Genomic DNA, 18599 nt, shown 5'->3' with positions numbered 1-18599 from the left:
TCCCTTCTGCCCGCGAGGGCAGCGGCAAAAAAGTCCCGGAGCGGAAGGGGCGTGTTCCTGGGGCGGAAGTGACGGGACCCGGAAGTGCGGCTCGCGTGCTGCCGCTCTCTGTGGCCTGGCCGTAAAAATGCCTTTGGAAAGAGAAAAGAAACAGAAGAAAAGGAGAGGTGCCCAGAAGGGGTGAGTGGCGCGCGGCATATTTACCTAGGCTGGGGGCAAGAAAAAGAAGTGCCCAGGAGGGGTGTGTGGGGCGCAGCCTGTTTGCGTGGGCTGGGGGACGAAAAGGAGAGGTGCCCAGGTGGGGTGAGTGGCGCGCGGCACGTTTACCTGGGCAAAGGTGTGCCTTCGGGCTCTCGGGCGGGCGAAGCGGAGGGGCGTGGCGTGGTGTCGTGTCGCTGAGTTTCTGCCATCGGTACCTAGAGAGAACCCGGACGATGGCGTTCGTGGGAGTCAGACAGGAGACTATCTGGTCGGACAAGTCGCCAATAGCTTATTCCACGGCAAGCCCCCCTACAGCGGCAGCGCAGGTCCACTGGCGTCCCTCTTCAGCTCCTTTGACCCTCAGCTTCAACCCGTGTACGTGCCTGTGCCTAAAGTAAGTCACTGGGTTCTGTTCCGAATGGTCCATTAGAGTAACTTTAAGCAATCTACGGTGCAGGGCATGGCAGGTGGGACAGGTGGGGTTCAATCTAAGTAACTTTAGTTACTGGACATACCAGTGAGAAGAGATGCTAATTTAGAAAAACCACTAAGTTATTAAAAAGGATGAAATCTCAAAACATAACTTCCAACTTTTAAAAGGAAACCACCAAAAAAAGGAAACAGGATGAGGAGGAGGAAAGTACATCCCAAAATCAAAGACCAATTTTGGAAGAATCTGCCAAAAAAATGAAAGTGAAGAAGAAACTTTCTGTTGCAGACAAAACGTTGGCAAACAGGTTGGTAAAATTGCGTTAGTTGATGTTAGAGATATAAGATGGTAGAGAAATTGGGATTGTTGTACATGTCATAGCTTATTTTTTCTGCTCATTTCAAAGTTCTAATTCAATTTTTTTTATTATGGAAAATATACATATTTAAGAGTTGAATAAGGATCTCCATGTTTGCAGCACCAACAATCATTAGTACTCTGCCAGTCTTATTTTATCTTTACCCCATTTATATCCATCTCACTATTTGAATGCAAACTTAAACTTGTTTCGTCTTTAAATATTTCTGCATGTAGGTAAAAGATGCATTCAATTTTCTTAAACTACCTCGGAGATCAAATTTCTCCCATTAACTTGTTTAAATGAACTTCTGTTGCTCTATTGCCTGACAGTTTTCACATATCTTCAAAAGTTTGACTTAATTTTTCCTAACCCTTTAGTTTTTCTGAAGATACTAGTCACTTTTAGATAATGCCACTTTTAAAATTTAGAGATATCTTTGATTGCTAAGCTTATACATACAATAACCAGAAATGGGTGGGAAATTAATCACTATGCTTTGTCAGATTCTCCACCTGACTTCCATGACACTTTTTCTTTCTTTCTTAAAAAGAGAAAATGCTCTAGCAAGTGCAGATTTAGAAGAAGAAGTTCACCAGAAACAAGGGCAGAAAAGGAAAAATTCTCAATCTGGTGTTAAAGTAGCAGATAAAAAAGAACATGATGATGTAGACCACATAGTTGTAAATCAAAGAAAGAAAATTAAAATCAACCAGGAAGAAGAGAGATTAAAGAATGAGAGAACAGTGTTTGTTGGAAATTTGCCTGTCACATGTAATAAAAAGGTGAGTTTGTACTGTATATTGTAAAAATTCAGAGAAATTAATTCATTAGTTTGTTTACTCTTTATTAAATAAGCACATAAAAAGTCATTAATACATAACTTTATTATAAATGACTACTATACAAATCGTTCTATAGACAGATTCTGTATTCCATACCATTCCTTTTCCATAGTCACTGCCCTAATTCAGACTTTTGCAAATTCTTTTGACCTCTTGCTATGGTCTTCTGTCTGGGTTTTTTCATTCCAGCCACATGCCACCTCTGTATGTGTAGGGATATTTATCTTTTTTCTTCACTGCTCTGTCCTTAGCATCTCAAAATAATACTTAGTGCACAGTAGAAGCTCAATAAATATTAGTTTGTATAAATGAATTAATACAAAAATGTGTAAATGAATTTTCTTCCATGTGATAATCATACTTTTGGCATTCCTTGGGTCACAATCCTGCCCATCCCTTGAAGGACAATTTAAATTCCACTTCCTTAGACACAAAACAGTACAAAAAATTGCCTGGTTTTTCTCTATCCTTTTTACCCTTTTGTCTCCTAGTATTTTATTTGCGATTATTTTTACAGAACATAATACATTATTTTACTTTGTAGCATAGTTTTGGTTATTGATCTTCCTGTTAGATTATAAGGAGCTCAAGGGAAGGGAGTATGTGTTGTGCTTTGCACATTCAGTAAATTATTTTTGAATTAAAATTGGTTATAGAAATTATTGTCCTAGCTGTCCAACACATTCTTGGCATTCTCCACATTCTAAGCTAGTCTTAAGAAAAACATACAAAATTTACCCTTTAAATTTCAATATGCAATTTCTTTTTTTTTTTTTTTGAAGATTTCTCTTTTTTTTTTAGATTTATTTATTTATGCATACAAAAGCTGGGGTACAGGCCAGAGATGTGGGGGATGAGAGGATTCACCAGAGACAGAGAGGGGAACAGAACAGGCAGATTGACCAAAGTACACTGCTGGGGGGAGGAGCGGGCGAGTCAGGAGAGGTCTGCTGTGCTACGTGGGTTGCTTCCTGGCTGGCTGGGAATTGAACTCGTGCTGTAGTGGCTGAGGACAGCTTCATAGGTTGCGTTTTAACCCTTGTGCCAAGAGGGAGGCCCTAAAGATTATTTATGCGTACAAGAACTGGGGTGTAGGCCAGAGGTGTGGGGGGTGAGAGGATTCACTAGAGACAGAGTGAGGAACAGAACAGGTGCATTGACTGAAATACACTGCTGAGGGGAGCAGCGGGCAAGTCAGGAGAGGTCTGGTGTGCCATGTGGGCATCTCCCTGGCCAGGGATTAAACTTGTGCTGCAGTGGCTGCAGATAGCTTCATAGATTGCGTCTTAACCCCTTGCACCACCAGGGAGGCCCTCAATATGCTATTTCAATATGGTCCTAATGCCTAGCACTTAGAAAATTTCTCATACTGACATAAGAATCCGTAAAATTCATTTCTGGTTGGAGCCAACATGAAAAAAAAGGTTACATTATCTGTGGAATATATAATCTGAGTTTTCATGTGGTGAAGATTATAAAAGACTGAAAGATAAAAATGTATAGTGGGCCTCCCTGGTGGCGCAGGTGGTTGAGCGCCATACCATGAAGCTGTTCTCAGCCTCTGCAGCAAGGATTCGATCCCGGCTGGCTGGTGAGAACCCCACATGGGGCGGCAGACCTCTCCTGTCTCGCCTGCTGCTCCCCTCAGCAGTGTATTTCATCAGTCTGCCTGTTCTGTTCCCCGCTCTGTCTCTGGTGAAGCCTCTTACCCTCCTGTACATATGGCTTGTACCCCAGCACTTTCATAAATTAAAAAAAAAATCTTAAAAAAAAGATGTTTAGTCCCTTATGGATACTAACATGAAATTATGTTTTCTTTTTACTTAAATTTCAGAAAATTTTTTTTGTCTTCCAACTGACTGGTCACCTTTTCTCCCAAAATGTTCTTATAACAAAACCTGGTAGTAAAAGATTATCAGATGGCTTGACTTTGTTCCTTTTTGTAACCCTTATTTGATATTCTGAAAGTAGACTAAATAAAGAATATGTATATATATTTATGTATTTATTTATATTTTAGAACCTGAAGTCATTTTTTAAAGAATATGGACAAATAGAATCTGTGCGATTTCGTTCTCTGGTATGTTTTTCCCCCTCCACTCCTTAAAATTGCATAATCTTAAAGTCTATTGGATTGAATCAGAGTTATAAACATCTTATGTTAGTGAAATGGAAGTGTACTTGCCTTTAAGATTTTGAGTCAGCAGGTCGAAATCAACCCAAAAAATTGTTGCTCTTAGTGACTCTCGAACTTTGTCAGTTAATTCAATGAATTCACGTAATGAAATAATATACTTATTGTTACTAAGGCAAATTACGTATTTTGTGGGATGGCGGGTGACATTTGTTTGTTGTGTTTACTAAATAATCAGAAAGGTTAATACTTGTTAAGAAGCATTTCTGGAATCATAGGTATTCAATATGGGAGGTTTGTGTGACTGCTGTAGACAGTACTTAGGTTCTGAGCATGAAAAAGTTTTTTTAAAGCATCAATTTAATGTTAAAACTATATAAATGGTATCTGATTTTACCAACTAACTACTCTGATTACACCATGATCCTCAGAGCATGTAATAAGCATCCCTTGTGTTTTTGTAATTAATATGCATTAGAATACAAGAAATGCTTTTTCCTTATTTCTAACTGCCCTTTCTCATGTGATTCTCTAAAATGGGATTTCTCAACTTAAGTACTCTTGACATTTTGGGCTGGATAACTCCTTGTTGGAGGCCACCCTCTACATTGTAGGATATTTAGTAGTATTCCTGCCTCGGCCTGCTAGATGCTGGTAGTGCCCTTTCTACCCCAGTTGTAACAACCAGTAATAGCTCCAGACATGGTCAGATGTCACAGTGGGCAAACTGCCTACTTCTCTAAAAGTTGACATTTCCCAAGATTTTGGAGCAGTCTATAATTTCTCTCATGGCATTATTGTCTCACTTTTATTACATATATTTGATTTGCCCTTCTGCCTTTTCCCCACATCAGGTTTATGTGTGACATACACACTCTGGTGTCTTGAAACCCCAGTTTTAACATGTCTGTTCTTAAACCTTCATCCATCCCTCACCCCACCTGTGCTGTCTGTTGATTTTCTATATTATTTAGTGCTTCCCAGACTGTGGGCCTTGTGGTTGTCTTTAACTCTTTTCTTTGGCCCACCCAATCTATTGTTATCTTGGCCTGTTTTTCAACTGTGTTTTCTTCTCAAGATTTTTTTTTTCATTGTTTCACCTAAGTTTTCTTTTTTTAATTTTTTAAGATTTACTTACTTATTTATACAAGAACCAGGGTACAAGCCAGATTTGTGGGAGTGTGAGAGGATTCACCAGAGACAGAGTGGGGAACAGAACAGGCAGACTGACGAAATATACTGCTGAGGGGAGCAGTGGGTGTACAGGAGAGGTCTGCTGCGCCATGTGGCACCCTCGGCAGCCCTCCACCTAAGTTTTCACTACCTTTTGCCAGAACAGTTGCTGAGGCCTATTATAGTTACTGCCTTTAGCCTACCTCTGATTTAGCCAAAATACTGCTGTTAGCTTAATTGCTCTGAAGTACTTCACTCTGAACTCCTGCCTGATATCCTCCCTCTCTCCCTGCTCTGTATGTGCCGCATGCCACCTCTGCTATGTGCAGGGATATTTATCTTTTTTCTTCACTGCTTTGTCCTTAGCACTTCAAAATAATGCCTAGCGCATAGTAGAAGCTCAATAAATATTAGTTGTGTAAATGAATAAATACAAAAATGTGTAAATGAAGTTTCTTCCATGTGATAGTCATTATACATTATTCTCTCTCTCTCTCTTTTTTTCTCTCTTACCTCTGTGTATCACCCATATATACCTACCTTGGCCTGGTATTATTTTTTGGCAACCTGCCCAGATTCTCCTATATCACTAGGCCACTGGCATCTTTGGAGACCCTGCTCTGTGCAGCACCCACACTGCGGTGTAGTCTTTGTGATACTGTCCTATAATTTTTTTTATGTTGTTTGTGTGCCCCACCAGACTGTAAGCTGTGACTATAAATACCCAGTTTGTCTTGGTTACCAGTACCTGTACATTATGCACAGCAAGTAGGTATGGAATTCCTTAAAAGCTTTCTGTTAGTCTTGCTGTCACTGAGATCCGTCCATCTTAGCCTGGTGGTCTGCACAGGGTGGCCCCGAGGCTCTGTGTTCCTCCACACATAAGTCCTGCAGCCCAGGAGCTATGCCTGTTGCTGGGTGTACCTGTAGCCTTTCTCACCCTTGACCTTTTCTCAGTTCATTTGTTTTGCAGGGGTTCCTTCTTAAACTCCATTTTGCCTCTTAAAATACTAGAGGCAGTTGCATTGTTATTCAAGATTTCATCAGATGACTAAGAAAGAAGTTTTTCAGAGATTTACAACTCCCCTAAATGAGACTGACATTCACAGGTGCTTCTAGACTGTGAACTGTATCTTTTTGCCTTCATCTTCTCAGTACCTGGCGGTATTAACACACCTGATAGTTGTTGATTGAATTTCCTCCATGCAAGTTTCTTTACCTGCCCCCTCTTCTCTTAAGCACTACATAAGACTATAGTAAAGTGAACCTAAATATAAAAGGGAATTCCTTTTTTTCCCAATTAAAGCTACCACAATTTTTTTTTTCCAACAGCCATATATGAGCTTTTAGAGATATGGATGAAGTAATATGTCTTCTTACATTATAATTTTAGCCTGACCTTTTTTTTTTTAAAGATTCATTGATTTATGCATACAAGAGCTGGAATATGGGCCAGAGGTACAGGGGGTGAGAGGATTCACCAGAGACAGAGTGGGGAACAGAATAGGCAGACTGACTGAAATACACTGCTGAGGGGAGCAGTGGGCGAGACAGGATGTGTCTGCTGGGCCATGTGAGCAGCTCCCTGGCCAGAGATCGAACTCGTGCTGCAGTGGCTGCCAGTAGCTTCACAGTGCTGATACTTAATCACTTACACCACCAGGGAGGCCCTAGCTTGACATATTTAAAATCACATGGGATTTGCAAAAAACACCAAGTAGAAATGTTGCCTTTTCATGTTTGTTTTATAAAACAATTTTCTTTACATTCTTCATGTGCATCTTTAACATCATTGTCCCCTTATGATCAAATACCACTTCAAGTCATCTGACAAAGTTTGAGGCCACAGTATGTTTGCTTCTGTTCAGGGCCTGTTGGATCTAAGTATGGTACTATCTTTGGATGTTTCTGTCCTCAGCTACCAGCTCCCATTCACATAGCATTAGGATCGTTGTTTCTGGTTCACTTTCAATCACCTCATATCAGAGTTAGAAATTTAGAATTCAATTAATTAACATTTAATTTGCTACAATATTTCAAATAATTAATTTTCTCTAATTTTTTTTTCTCTTAAAGATTCCCGCAGAGGAAACCATGTCCAAAAAGGTGGCAGCAATAAAGTAAGTTTATAATTAAAGAAAGGAAGTAGTTTTAAACTGTTTGGGAATACATCATGCTTTGACTGTTTCCTATTGTCTGTAATAGCATAGGAATTTGTCACCTGTTTGTCTTTAGGCCTTAATGGAAATTGTAGAGTCATAGGACATATTGTAAAATAACTTGCTAGTAAACGTACCCCAAGAAACTTCAAGGGTGTCGATCAGTTTGGTGTAGTTTCGTCATTTTAGGGCACACATTCTCAGATTGAAATCAAGATGCATCTGAAAATCAGAGGTGCTCCATAGTTGTTGGCTGGTCAGGTTTTTGTAGGGACAGTTATGTTCTCTGGGATACTACCAATCCAAGACCACTTTAAATTCTCTATAAGGGTTTCTGAACCAAACATGTAGTGTGGCTTCATTCTGATACGCAGGATTCCCGTTTCCTTTTCCATGTATTTCCGCCCTTGTTGCCAAGGGGTGAGCTTGCACGTTTCTTTACTAAAAGTTATTTCTCATTGATTTTCTTAATTCAAGTATAGTTGCCATATGTAAATTTTATAAAGCCTTTATTTCTCATTTAACTTTAGTTTTTTGTGTTTTTCCTATTAGTCTCCCAATCTGGGGTGTTTTGTCTTTTTTTTTTTTCTTGAAAGATTTATTTATGCATACAAGAACTGGGGTAAAGTCCAGAGATGTGGGGGGTGAGAGGATTCACCAGAGACATAGTGGGGAACGGAACAGGCAGATCTACTGAAATACACTGCTGAGGGGAGCAGCAGGCGAGACAGGAGAGGTTTGCTATACCATGTGGGTCGGCTCCCTGGCCGGGGATCGAACTTATGCTGCAGAGGCTGCTGATAGCTTCATAGTGCTGTGTCTCAACCCCTTGTGCCACCAGGGAGGCCCTGTTTTTTCTTTCTTATTGGTACTTGAAATGATGGATTTTAGAAGCAGAGGGGTATATATTGTACACATATACTCACACAATACACATATACATAAGATACATACATAAGATCTCTATAATTTGATCTCTATATAGATAGTTATATTAGATAACTTATAATGTACTGTAAAAACATTCCTCAGGATCCTCTTATATATAAAGATATTTGAATCATCCCCTTGAACATTTTGACAAGTTTGTTTCTATGTTCATTCCTAATTTGGAATTATTTGGTGGACCAGGTCTTTGCCATTTTTTCCCCATAACCATTCCAGTGCCAGATACATAGTTCACACTTGATCAGTACGTGTTAATATGTGTTCCTGACTCCCGTAATTTTTCCTCAGGTAACCAAACGTCAGTCCTTTATACAAGACAATATTCAAACGCTATGGGGAATGTAAAACTTGGCAAGACACAGCCCTTCTTCTTTGGAGATTATGGACTTTTGTTTCTATGTAAGATTGGAATCCAGGGGCCTGAATTCAATAGAAGTAAAGGTTCTGTTACAAGAGTATGTCATAATAGTACTGAGGAGATTTGGTGCCAGAAAAATGGAGTCAAGGGCCTCCTGACCCCATTTAAAAACACTTTAAATTTAATTATTTGAATAAGAAATAAAGGAAATGGTTCAAAAGAAAAAAATGTAATAGTGTATGCAATGAAAAGTTCCTACATTTCATCCCTAGTCAGCCAATTTACTGCCTCAGACACCTGTGGTTTTTACTTTACCTTTTTAAAAAAAAATTATATTTATTTATTTTTATGCATCATTGTTCATTTTTGTATAATGTTTGATTTCTCCCCTCATGTGTAATCACCATAAAATTCCCACCACCAAATCACCTGTGAACTGTCACCACATCTCTTGTGCTCTTTCCTCTTCTTTTTTGACCTACCCCCCTCTCTCTCCCTCTCCTGTGGTGTGTCTCAGTTCTGTAGTTTGCCTGCTTGTTTTGTCCTTTGTTTTTTTACCTGACCCCTTGTTCAGTTTCCCTATATTCCTCCCATCAGTAAAATTACCTGATATTTTTCTTTTTCCTTCTGACTTATTTCACTGAGCATAACCCCTTCCAGCTCATTCCATGTTGCTGTGAATGGCATGAGTTTATCTTTTTTTGATTGCTGAGTAGTATTCTGTTGTGTATATGTACCACATCTTCTTGATCCTGTCATCTGTTTTTGGGCATTTGGGTTGTTTCCATATCTTAGTTATTATAAGTAATGCTGTAATGAACATAGGAGTGCAGCTTTCCTTTCTAATTAATGGTTTTGTGTCCTTTGGGTAGATTCCTAGGAGTAGAATTGCAGGGTCAAATGGTAGATCCATTTTAATAATATAAGTGTCCTCAACACAGTTTTCCATAGTGATTGAACCAGTTTGCAGTCCCACCAGCAATCTAAAAGGGTTCCTTTTTCTCCACATCCTTGACAGCATTTGCTATTGTCATTTTTTTTAATGTGGGACATTCTTACTAGTGTGAGGTCATCTATAACCTTCTGGTGACATTTTATGCATTTACAAACTAATATACATGTATGTTCATACCCCCACACATAACTTTTGGACCAGTGGTATTTAATATAAACCTGTTACTCTACTTCTTCCTTTTTACCACTTGCTGTAACTTAGAAATCTGTTCATATCAGTGTAAAAATTGCTTCTCCATTCTTTTACAGGGCATCTTTGTTTTCTATAAGGTATACCGCAATTTGTTTTAACAAACCCATCACTGATGGACATTTGGATTTTTTTTTTTTTTTAGAGGCATGCTTTATTTATTTGTTTGCTGGTTTGTTTGTTTTGTTTATACATGCACTGGGTACAGTCAGAAGCGCGGGAGGGTGAGAGAATTCACCAGAGCCAGAGCGGGGAGCAGAGCAGGCAGAAGGACCGAAGTGCACTGCTGAGAGGAGCAGCGGGCGGCAGGAGAGGTCTGCGTGCCATGTGGGACCCTCCTCCGGTGGCCGGGGAGCAGCCGGGGATCGAACCGGCGCCGCAGAGGCCGTGGGCAGCTTCGCAACCCAGCGCTCAACTGCTGCGCCACCGGGGAGGCCCGACATTTGGATTTTTTTCCTAGTTTTGTGTCTATTACAAGTAATGTAGAATGTGAGTGACCTTGTACTTATTTAAGTTTGTACACACGCAAATTTATCTCTAGGATAAACTTTTTTTTTTTAAAGATTTATTTATATATGCATGCAAGAGTTGGGGTACAGGCCAGAGATGTGGGGGATGAGAGGATCCACCAGAGACAGTGGGGAACAGAACAGGCAGACTGACTGAAAAACACTGCTGAGGGGAGCAAAGGGGAGACAGGAGAGGTCTGCCTCACCGTGTGGGTTTCTCCCTGGCCTGCGGGGGGTTGAACTCATGCTGCAAATGCTGTGGATTGCTTCATAGTGAGGTTCTTAACTCCTTGCGCCACCAGGGGGGCCCTAGGATAAACTTCTACTAGTGAAATTGCTTGATCAAAAGGTTATTTGCATTTGTAATTTTGACTGCTTTCCATCCCATAGAGATGGTAGCTTATTTCTGTTCTCATATCTTTACCAATGGTATGGTTTTCAGCTTTTTCATCATTGGCAATATCATAGGTAAAATGATATTTCTTTGTTTTTTTTTTTTGTTTTAAAGATTTATTTATTTATGCATACAAGAGCTGGGGTACAGGCCAGAGGTATGGGGGGTGAGAGGATTCACCAGAGACAGTGGGGAATAGAACAGGCAGATTGACCGAAGTACACTGCTGAGGGGAGCAGCGGGTGAGCCAGGAGAGGTCTGCTGTGCCTTGTGACTTGCTCCCTGGCTTGCCTGGGGACCAAACTCATGCTGCAGAGGATGCGAACAGCTTCATAGGTTGCGTCTTAACCCCTTGCACCATGAGGGAGGCCCCTAAAATGATATTTCTAATCTATATTTCTTTTATGACTGAGCATCTTTTCATATAATCAAAAATCATTTCTGTTCCCTTTTATGTGAATTGTTACACATTTCCTCAATTTTTTTCTACTGAGTTTCTCTGTTGAAATCTGCTAGGTGTAAAGAAATTAGCCTTTTGTTATTTGAGTTATTTTTCCTATTGGTCATTTGCTATTTTTCTTCTACTCACTGGAGATTTTACAATGTAAAACTTACTGCCTTTTAATTTTATAGTTAAACATTTGTCAACTTTTTTTCTACTTTATGAAAGCCTGGTTTACCTTCAAAAGACTGCACAAACTTTATTTATTTATTTATTTATTTATTTTAATTTAAATAAATTGTATTTTTATATTCCCCATACAATTGCAACCTCCTTATTTTGACCCCAATTCCTCCCCGCCCCGTCCCCCCACTCCCCATAGAGTGTCTCTGGTTCATATTTTTTTGTTGATTTTGATTTTCACTTTCTTATAGTTATTCATTTTCCTGGTCCCTTATTTAAGTTTTCTAGATTCCTGCTATGAGTGAGACAATCCGGTATTTTTCTTTTTCTTTCTGGCTTATTTCGCTGAGCATGATCCCTTCCAGCGCCATCCATGTTGCTGCAAATTGGATGTGTTTATCTTTTTTTGAATGCTGAGTAATATTCCATGGTGTATATGTACCACATCTTCTTGATCCAAGACTGCACATACTTTATATGTATAATTTTTAATTTTTTTATTTTCTGTATTTTTTTTTTTTTTTAATTTCCTAAAATCATTGCCATAGTCAAGATACTGAATGCTGGGCCTCCCTGGTGGCGCAGGCAGTTGAGCGCAGCGCTGTGAACCTGTTTGCAACCTCTGCTGTGCCAGTTCCATCCCCGCTGGCTGTGGAGAAACCCACATGGCTAGGCAGACCTACTGTCTCGCCCTCTGCTCCCCTCACCAGTGTATTTTGGTTGGTCTGCCTTTCTGTTCCCTTTTCTGTCACTGGTAAATCTTCTCACCCTCCCACACATCTGGCCTGTACCCCAGTTCTTGTATAAAAATAAATAAATCTTAACCAAAAAATTTTAAAAAATCTTTCCAAAAAAAAAAAAATACTGAACGCTTCATCACCCCACCCCTGTCACCAGGTCATCACTGACCTTCTTCCTGTCTTTGTTTTTTGTTTTTTTTTAACATTTATTTTATTTATACAAGAGCTGAGTTACAGGCCAGATGCACGGGAGGGTGAAATTATTCACCAGAGACAGAGTGGGGAACAGAACAGGCAGACTGAAATACACTGCTGAGGGGAGCAGCAGGTGAGACAGGAGAGGTCTGCTCACCATGTGGGTTGCTCCGAGGCCGGCGGGAATTGAACCGGCACTGCAGAGGCTGCGGACAGCTTCACTGCGCTGCGCCCAACCGCCTGCACCACCAGGGAGGCCACTTTCCTGTCTTTGTATGTTAGTTTTCAGTTTCTAAGATTTTATGTAAATGATTTCATTGCACAGGATATACCCTTCTCTGACTTCAAAACAATAGAGTAATGTCTTCTAAGAAGGATTTGTGGTCATTCTGGTTCCTTATTGCTGATTGGTCAAATCTCAGTTATATCACCATTTTGTCAAGCTAGTGACATAATGGGTTTAGACAGTGAATAGCAATGGCTGTGGTCATTAAAAAGTGAAAAGCAGGGCCTCCCTGGTGGTGCAGAGCGTCGAGTGCAGCGCTATGAAGCTGTCCGCAGCCTCTGTAACACGGATTCGATTCCCAGCCAGCCAGGGAAAAACCCACATGGCGTAGCAGACCTCTCCTGTCTCTTCTGCTGCTCCCCTCAGCAGTGTACTTCGTCAGTCTGCCTGTTCTGCTCCCCGATCTGTCTCTGGTGAATTCTCTCACCCTCCCCTGCCTCTGGCCTGTGCCCCAGTTCTTGTATAAATAAAAATAAATCTTTAAAAAAAAAAATGAAAAGCAGTCATTAGACCTTCCCACTGAAAGATCAAAACACTGCCTACTGTCTTAACAAAGGGGTTGTGTTTGTTTTGCTTTTATTTTAGAGTGAGAAGAAAAAATCCAGTTGTCTTTTTTTGCATTTCTGTATATATGTTAAATACAGAGCTGCAGCTGAGATTATTTTCCAGCCGTGTGGTGTTGCATAGATGGTCCACCTGCTCTCACAGTGATGATTTAGTAAGAAGGCATGGGTTACATGTTTCAGCCAATGTCTGTACAAGTTATGTAATTTTTTGAATTGTTCCTAAATATTTAGGTGATGAAACTTTCTTCAGAAATTTTTGTCATATGTGTTGAGTGAGAGTGAAAAACAACCTGTATATATTTTATTTATATTTACTGATGGAAACATTTTAACACTGTCTTCTTTTTTTCCTGGACTATAGACGTAAAGTTCACCCTGACCAGAAAAATATTAATGCTTATGTTGTGTTTAAGAACGAGAGTGCTGCTACACAAGCGTTGAAAAGGTAATTTTATCGCTTTGAGGTTCAGCAGAATTATTTAAATATACATGCTTTATTCTTTGGTTTCATTTTAGGACAAATATTACAGTAACCTGGGGCTCATTTTTAACAGTCATTTCTTCCTCATATTTATAATACAGAAATGGTGCCCAAATTGCAGAAGGATTTCGAGTTAGAGTTGATCTTGCATCTGTCACTTCCTCTGTAAGTAGTACTTGAGTTGTTTAAAAAACTTAGTCTTGGGCCTCCCCGGTGGCGCAGTGGTTGAGCGCTGTGTTGCAAAGCTGCCCGCAGCTTCTGCAACGCCGGTTCGATCCCCAGCCACTGGGCAAGGGTCCCACCTGGCATGCAGACCTATCCTGCTGCCCGCTGCTCCCCTCAGCAGTGTACTTCATCATTCTGCCTGCTCTGCTCTCTGCTCTGCCTCTGGTGAATTCTCTCACCCTCCTGCACTTCTGACTTTACCCAGTACTTGTATAAATAAATAAAATAAAATCTTAACAAAAAAAAAAGCAAGAAAAAGTCTTGTAGAGAGAAATGTTTTCTTCTGAGCTTTTGTTAGCAGTGAGCTTGAGGGACGCAGAGAAAGAAATAACCTTTGTCCTCTGGAGTCACAATATCAGTGCCAGTAATGGTCCACCAACTTAGGTCTACATTTGCTGTAGGATTGTGATCCCCCCAGTCCCACCATTAGAATGAATAATCGGAGAGTTAGGTTGGAAGGTGTGTTAGACAGCATCTAGGCCAGTGCTTTATAGAATGAGGACTAGAAAGTTAAATAATTCATTTAACGGTTTTTAAGTCTCTGCTTTGTGTCAGCCATATAGTCTCAGTTTCCTAGATGTTCCCATTATAAAGGTGAAGATAAAATTGGAATGATTGAGGTACTGATGACTGTGGCCAATGAATACTGTCAGAAAGGCTCAGGGTACTTCGTCAGCTCTGGTATGGGCGCTTGGCAGGCAAGGTGCCAACAAGAAGCGACAAAGGAGGGTTTCTAGGAAAACAGGTGTTACATCAGACATGAAAGATGAGTCAGTGATATCCAGGCAAAAATTACAAAAAGAGAATATTGGATTAGGACAAACAGTGCAAATGTGAGGACCCAAACTGAATTTGCTCAGGGAATGTCAAGGGCTTGATACAGTTTTAGTGGGTAGCGTGTGAGGCTGGGTAGGACTAAGAGTTGCTATTGGAGAAATAGGTAGAGGCCAAATCATGAAGTCTGTATTCTGCCATGTTGGTTCTGGGTTTTGTGTAGGTGCTATGGTACAGGTGTAAGCATGGGAGAGTTGTGACCAGACTTGGCATTTTACGAAGCTCCTTTGAAATGAAGGCTGGGCTTGTAAAAACTCATAACATTACTTCAGTGTCAATGTGACCTGGTTGAGAAATGATAAAGGCCTGGTTGACAGCACTGTCTTTGGTTATGGACCTAGCACAGGTGAAGAAACTGTCTTGGGGGCCAAAACCACTTGCCACATATTTTTTGAAATAAAGTTTTATGGGTACAAACCATACTCATTAGGTTATGTATTGTGCTAAATGACAGACTTGAGTGGTGGCAATACATGGACTACAGTTGCAACACATGGACTACAGAGCCTGAAATATTTGCTCTCTGGCACTTCACAGGAAAACCTTGCCCAGCCCTAACATAGCATGCCTTTCTTGAGCACTGCCATGTGTCAGTGTTGGGTCACCAGTAATCTGAAACTGGTCTCTGTACATGAAGGGCAAGGAGAGATGGAAGAAAAAGACAGACTAGACTACTCCATATTGGCAGGTGGCAGTTTTAATAAGCAAAGGTACTTATATATAGGCTTGTCTTGGGCATCCACAAGACAGGTGGTTTTCCACCCCTGTCCCCCAAATGTTAAAAGTTCGTCTAGAGGCTTTAACTGGGTTTAATCAGGTACACTGTCGAGATGGTCTTAGCAACATATTTTTGTCTCAGGAACATGTCCTAAGCAGTATAGGAGCAAGGAGGCCAAGTGGAACCCCTGTGGAACTCACATGGGAGGTGGGGGGTTTTGGGGAGGCTTTAATTGCCAAAGTCCAGCTACCAGGTCAACAAGTGGTCACATTCTTTGGGTTCCCTTCCCTAACCCAGTGCCAGCTGTGAACAGATAAAACACTCCCTCTTGCGGTGCTACTCACCTCATTATAGGCTACTCATAATAGAGAGGGGAAGGCTGCAGGGAAGGCTGGGTGTGTGACTAAATCAGAGATGGAGGCCCAACAGATATGTGGGGTGAGGGAAAAGGATGGGTTTTAGGATGACTTCCATTTTCTGCTTCATTGACTGATTTTTATTAACTCTTTGTGTTTCAGAGGGAGAAGAGATCAGTGTTTGTGGGCAATCTCCCATACAGTAAGTTTAAATAAAGTTATTTAAATAACAGGGACATAACAACTGAGTTGTAACCTAATGTTTTAAGACTAAAAATTGAGGTATGTTACTTCACTAATTTTCATTGGATTAAGCTTACCTTGCTGTATTTAACACCTGCAGTTTTCTAAGGCAATTCCAAGTCTTTATTTCCTCTTTGGTTGAATTTATTTGTAGGAATTGAAGAATCTACAGTTGAGGAACACTTTTTGGACTGTGGCAATATTGTGGCAGTAAGAATTGTGAGAGATAAAGTTACAGGAGTCGGCAGAGGGTTTGGCTACGTGCTCTTTGAGGTATGAGAGACTAATGCATTGTCACTGTCCTCTGAAATGAGGCTGAGAGGGATTGTCACTGCTCTTTCATCATTCAGACGTAACTGTCACACCCTCAAATTCCATCTTAAGAGAACTAATGAGTAGAGTTCCTCTAATTGCATCTAGCCAAAAGATGTTCTATCAATAGTTCCCTCTTTCTCCATAGTAATGTTACTGAATAATGTTTGAGAAACTGGATATTAAAGGTATTAAATCACTAAATATCCAACTTCTGTGAAATGGAGAAAAGAATTGATTGTTCACTTCAAGTAGAAGAAAATTTCAAGTCTTTGTATAAATTGGTTATATTTAGCTCACCAAATATTAACCACTGTTTCATGCCTAACATTATTACATTATATTTAGTATTAGACTATACATTCTATTCAAATATACATACTGTCTGCTGGCACTTGAGTTTTTCTTCCCTCATTAATACATTTCCTTTCAGTTTTTTCCTGTGCCTTTTTTATAGTTTAACTTATACCTGTGGACCTAAAAATTTGCAACCTGCTTCACCTCTTTTATGTTATGTAAGCATCCTCCATTGAGTGATATAACATTATTTAGACTGTCTTTTCCCTCATGTTTCTCAGATTTTTCATGTTCCCTATTCCTATAATAAGGAAATTGGAGTGGTTGTTTTTTTCTTTAAATGTTTGCCTTTATTTTTGAATTACTTCTTTAGGATAGATGCCCAGTGGGCTGTTAGTAACTAGGTCAATATATATGATTATTTTGGAGGCTCTTCATAATGTATCACCAGATATTTTTTTTAAGATTTATTTTACTTATTTTATGCATAAAATAAAGCTGGGGTGCAGGCCAGAGGTGGGGCGGGGAGTGGGGGAGAGAACTCACCAGAGACAGCTTGGAAAGGAGAACAGGCAGATCTACTGAAATACACTGCTGAGGGGAGCAACAGGCGAGTCAGGAGAGGTCTGCTACGCCCTGTGGGTTATCTCCCTGGCCGGGGATCGAACTTGTGCTGCAGTGGTTGCAGATAGCTTCACAAATGCTGAGACTTAACCCCTTGCACCACCAGGGAGGCCCTCACCAGATAGATTTTTTTTTTAAATAATATAAAATTTATTTATTTAATTATTTATTTATTTTTATATTCCCCATACAATTGCAACCCCCTCCCCCATTCTGTGACTTATCTGATTGTTTGACAACTCAAGTACTTCCTGGGGAAAAACTGGTTAGGATCATGATTAAAGCAAGACTATAAACAAAGCTGCTGGGACACTTGTGATCGAACTTCTTGAGTGAGGAGATGGGAGGGGTTTCTGGGTGGAAGCTTGAATGTTCTGATTTATTAAGGTTGCAATTTTACTAGTTTCTTGGCAAACAAGTTTCTGGTAGAAATTAATATATTGATTTTTATTGCAGAATACAGATGCTGTTCATCTTGCTCTGAAATTAAACAATTCTGAACTGATGGGAAGAAAACTCAGAGTCATGCGTTCTGTTAATAAAGAAAAATTAAAACAAAATTCAAAACCCAGTTCAAAGGATGTCAGTAAACCTAAACAGGGACTTAATTTTGCTTCAAAAAATGTAGGACATTCTAAAAATTTATTTATTGGAGAAAAAGCTGTTCCCATTAAGAAGAAAAAGAAAGGCCAGAAGAAAAGTGGACAGACTAAGAAACAGAAAAAACAGAGGTAGCAACTGAAGCTTTTTATTTTTATCTCACTGAGTATTGGTAATAAAAGTGTGGTGGACCCATATATTGAGTTTTAGAATTTTTCATGGATGACGTATGTGAAACACGGAAACTTTCCATTTATTATGTAGAAATAATAACTTTGAAGTGTTTGTTTTAAGGTGTTGGTGGATTAGTCACTTGGATATGTGTTATAGGCGACGGTAAATGATTTTAGACTAATGGTAAACATTTAAAATTTCAGGTTGTGTATGAACTTTAGTGGAAGTTAGAATTCAGATTGTTATTTCAGGAATTACTTGAAATGAGACACAATTAAAAAGTGAGTAGAAAAAGAAAAGAAAAATATTTAAAGAAAAAAATTTAAAGAAAAATAAAGCAATAAATAATAATGGCTGTCCCAAGACAAAGTATCTTAATAATAAAAGTGGAAATGCTAACCTATGGTTTAATCACAATCTTTAAGAAGAAAGGTTTTGAGGGCTATTATATAACAGCCACTCATTTTTTTTCTTCCTTTCTTTTGTATTTAACAATAAGTGGAGTTCTGGGTTTTAATTTTATTCCATCAACCTAATAATAACTAACCAATAAGACATATAAAATTTGGCTCTGATTTCTTTTTTTTAATTGGTGATTAGACTAGTTATT

The 18599-nt window shown here is 39.6% G+C and overlaps 1 protein-coding gene across 1 annotated transcript; it reads left to right on the top strand.

The window, feature by feature from the left end:
• Positions 1-127: 127 nt before the first annotated feature.
• Positions 128-17950, top strand: RBM34 (RNA binding motif protein 34; the record flags this gene model as incomplete). The annotated part of the gene is made up of 11 exons (XM_084254030.1): positions 128-180; positions 421-595; positions 802-938; positions 1543-1774; positions 3855-3914; positions 7218-7261; positions 13487-13570; positions 13708-13771; positions 15902-15941; positions 16137-16255; positions 17672-17950. The coding sequence occupies 11 exons, from the start codon at positions 128-130 to the stop codon at positions 17948-17950; spliced, it is 1287 nt and encodes a 428-aa protein (XP_084110156.1).
• Positions 17951-18599: the final 649 nt, after the last annotated feature.

The sequence above is a fragment of the Talpa europaea genome (assembly GCF_964194135.1).
Source record: "Talpa europaea genome assembly, chromosome: 14".
In the NCBI taxonomy this organism is placed as follows: Eukaryota; Metazoa; Chordata; class Mammalia; order Eulipotyphla; family Talpidae; genus Talpa; species Talpa europaea.
This window is presented reverse-complemented; position numbering and strand designations above follow the sequence as displayed.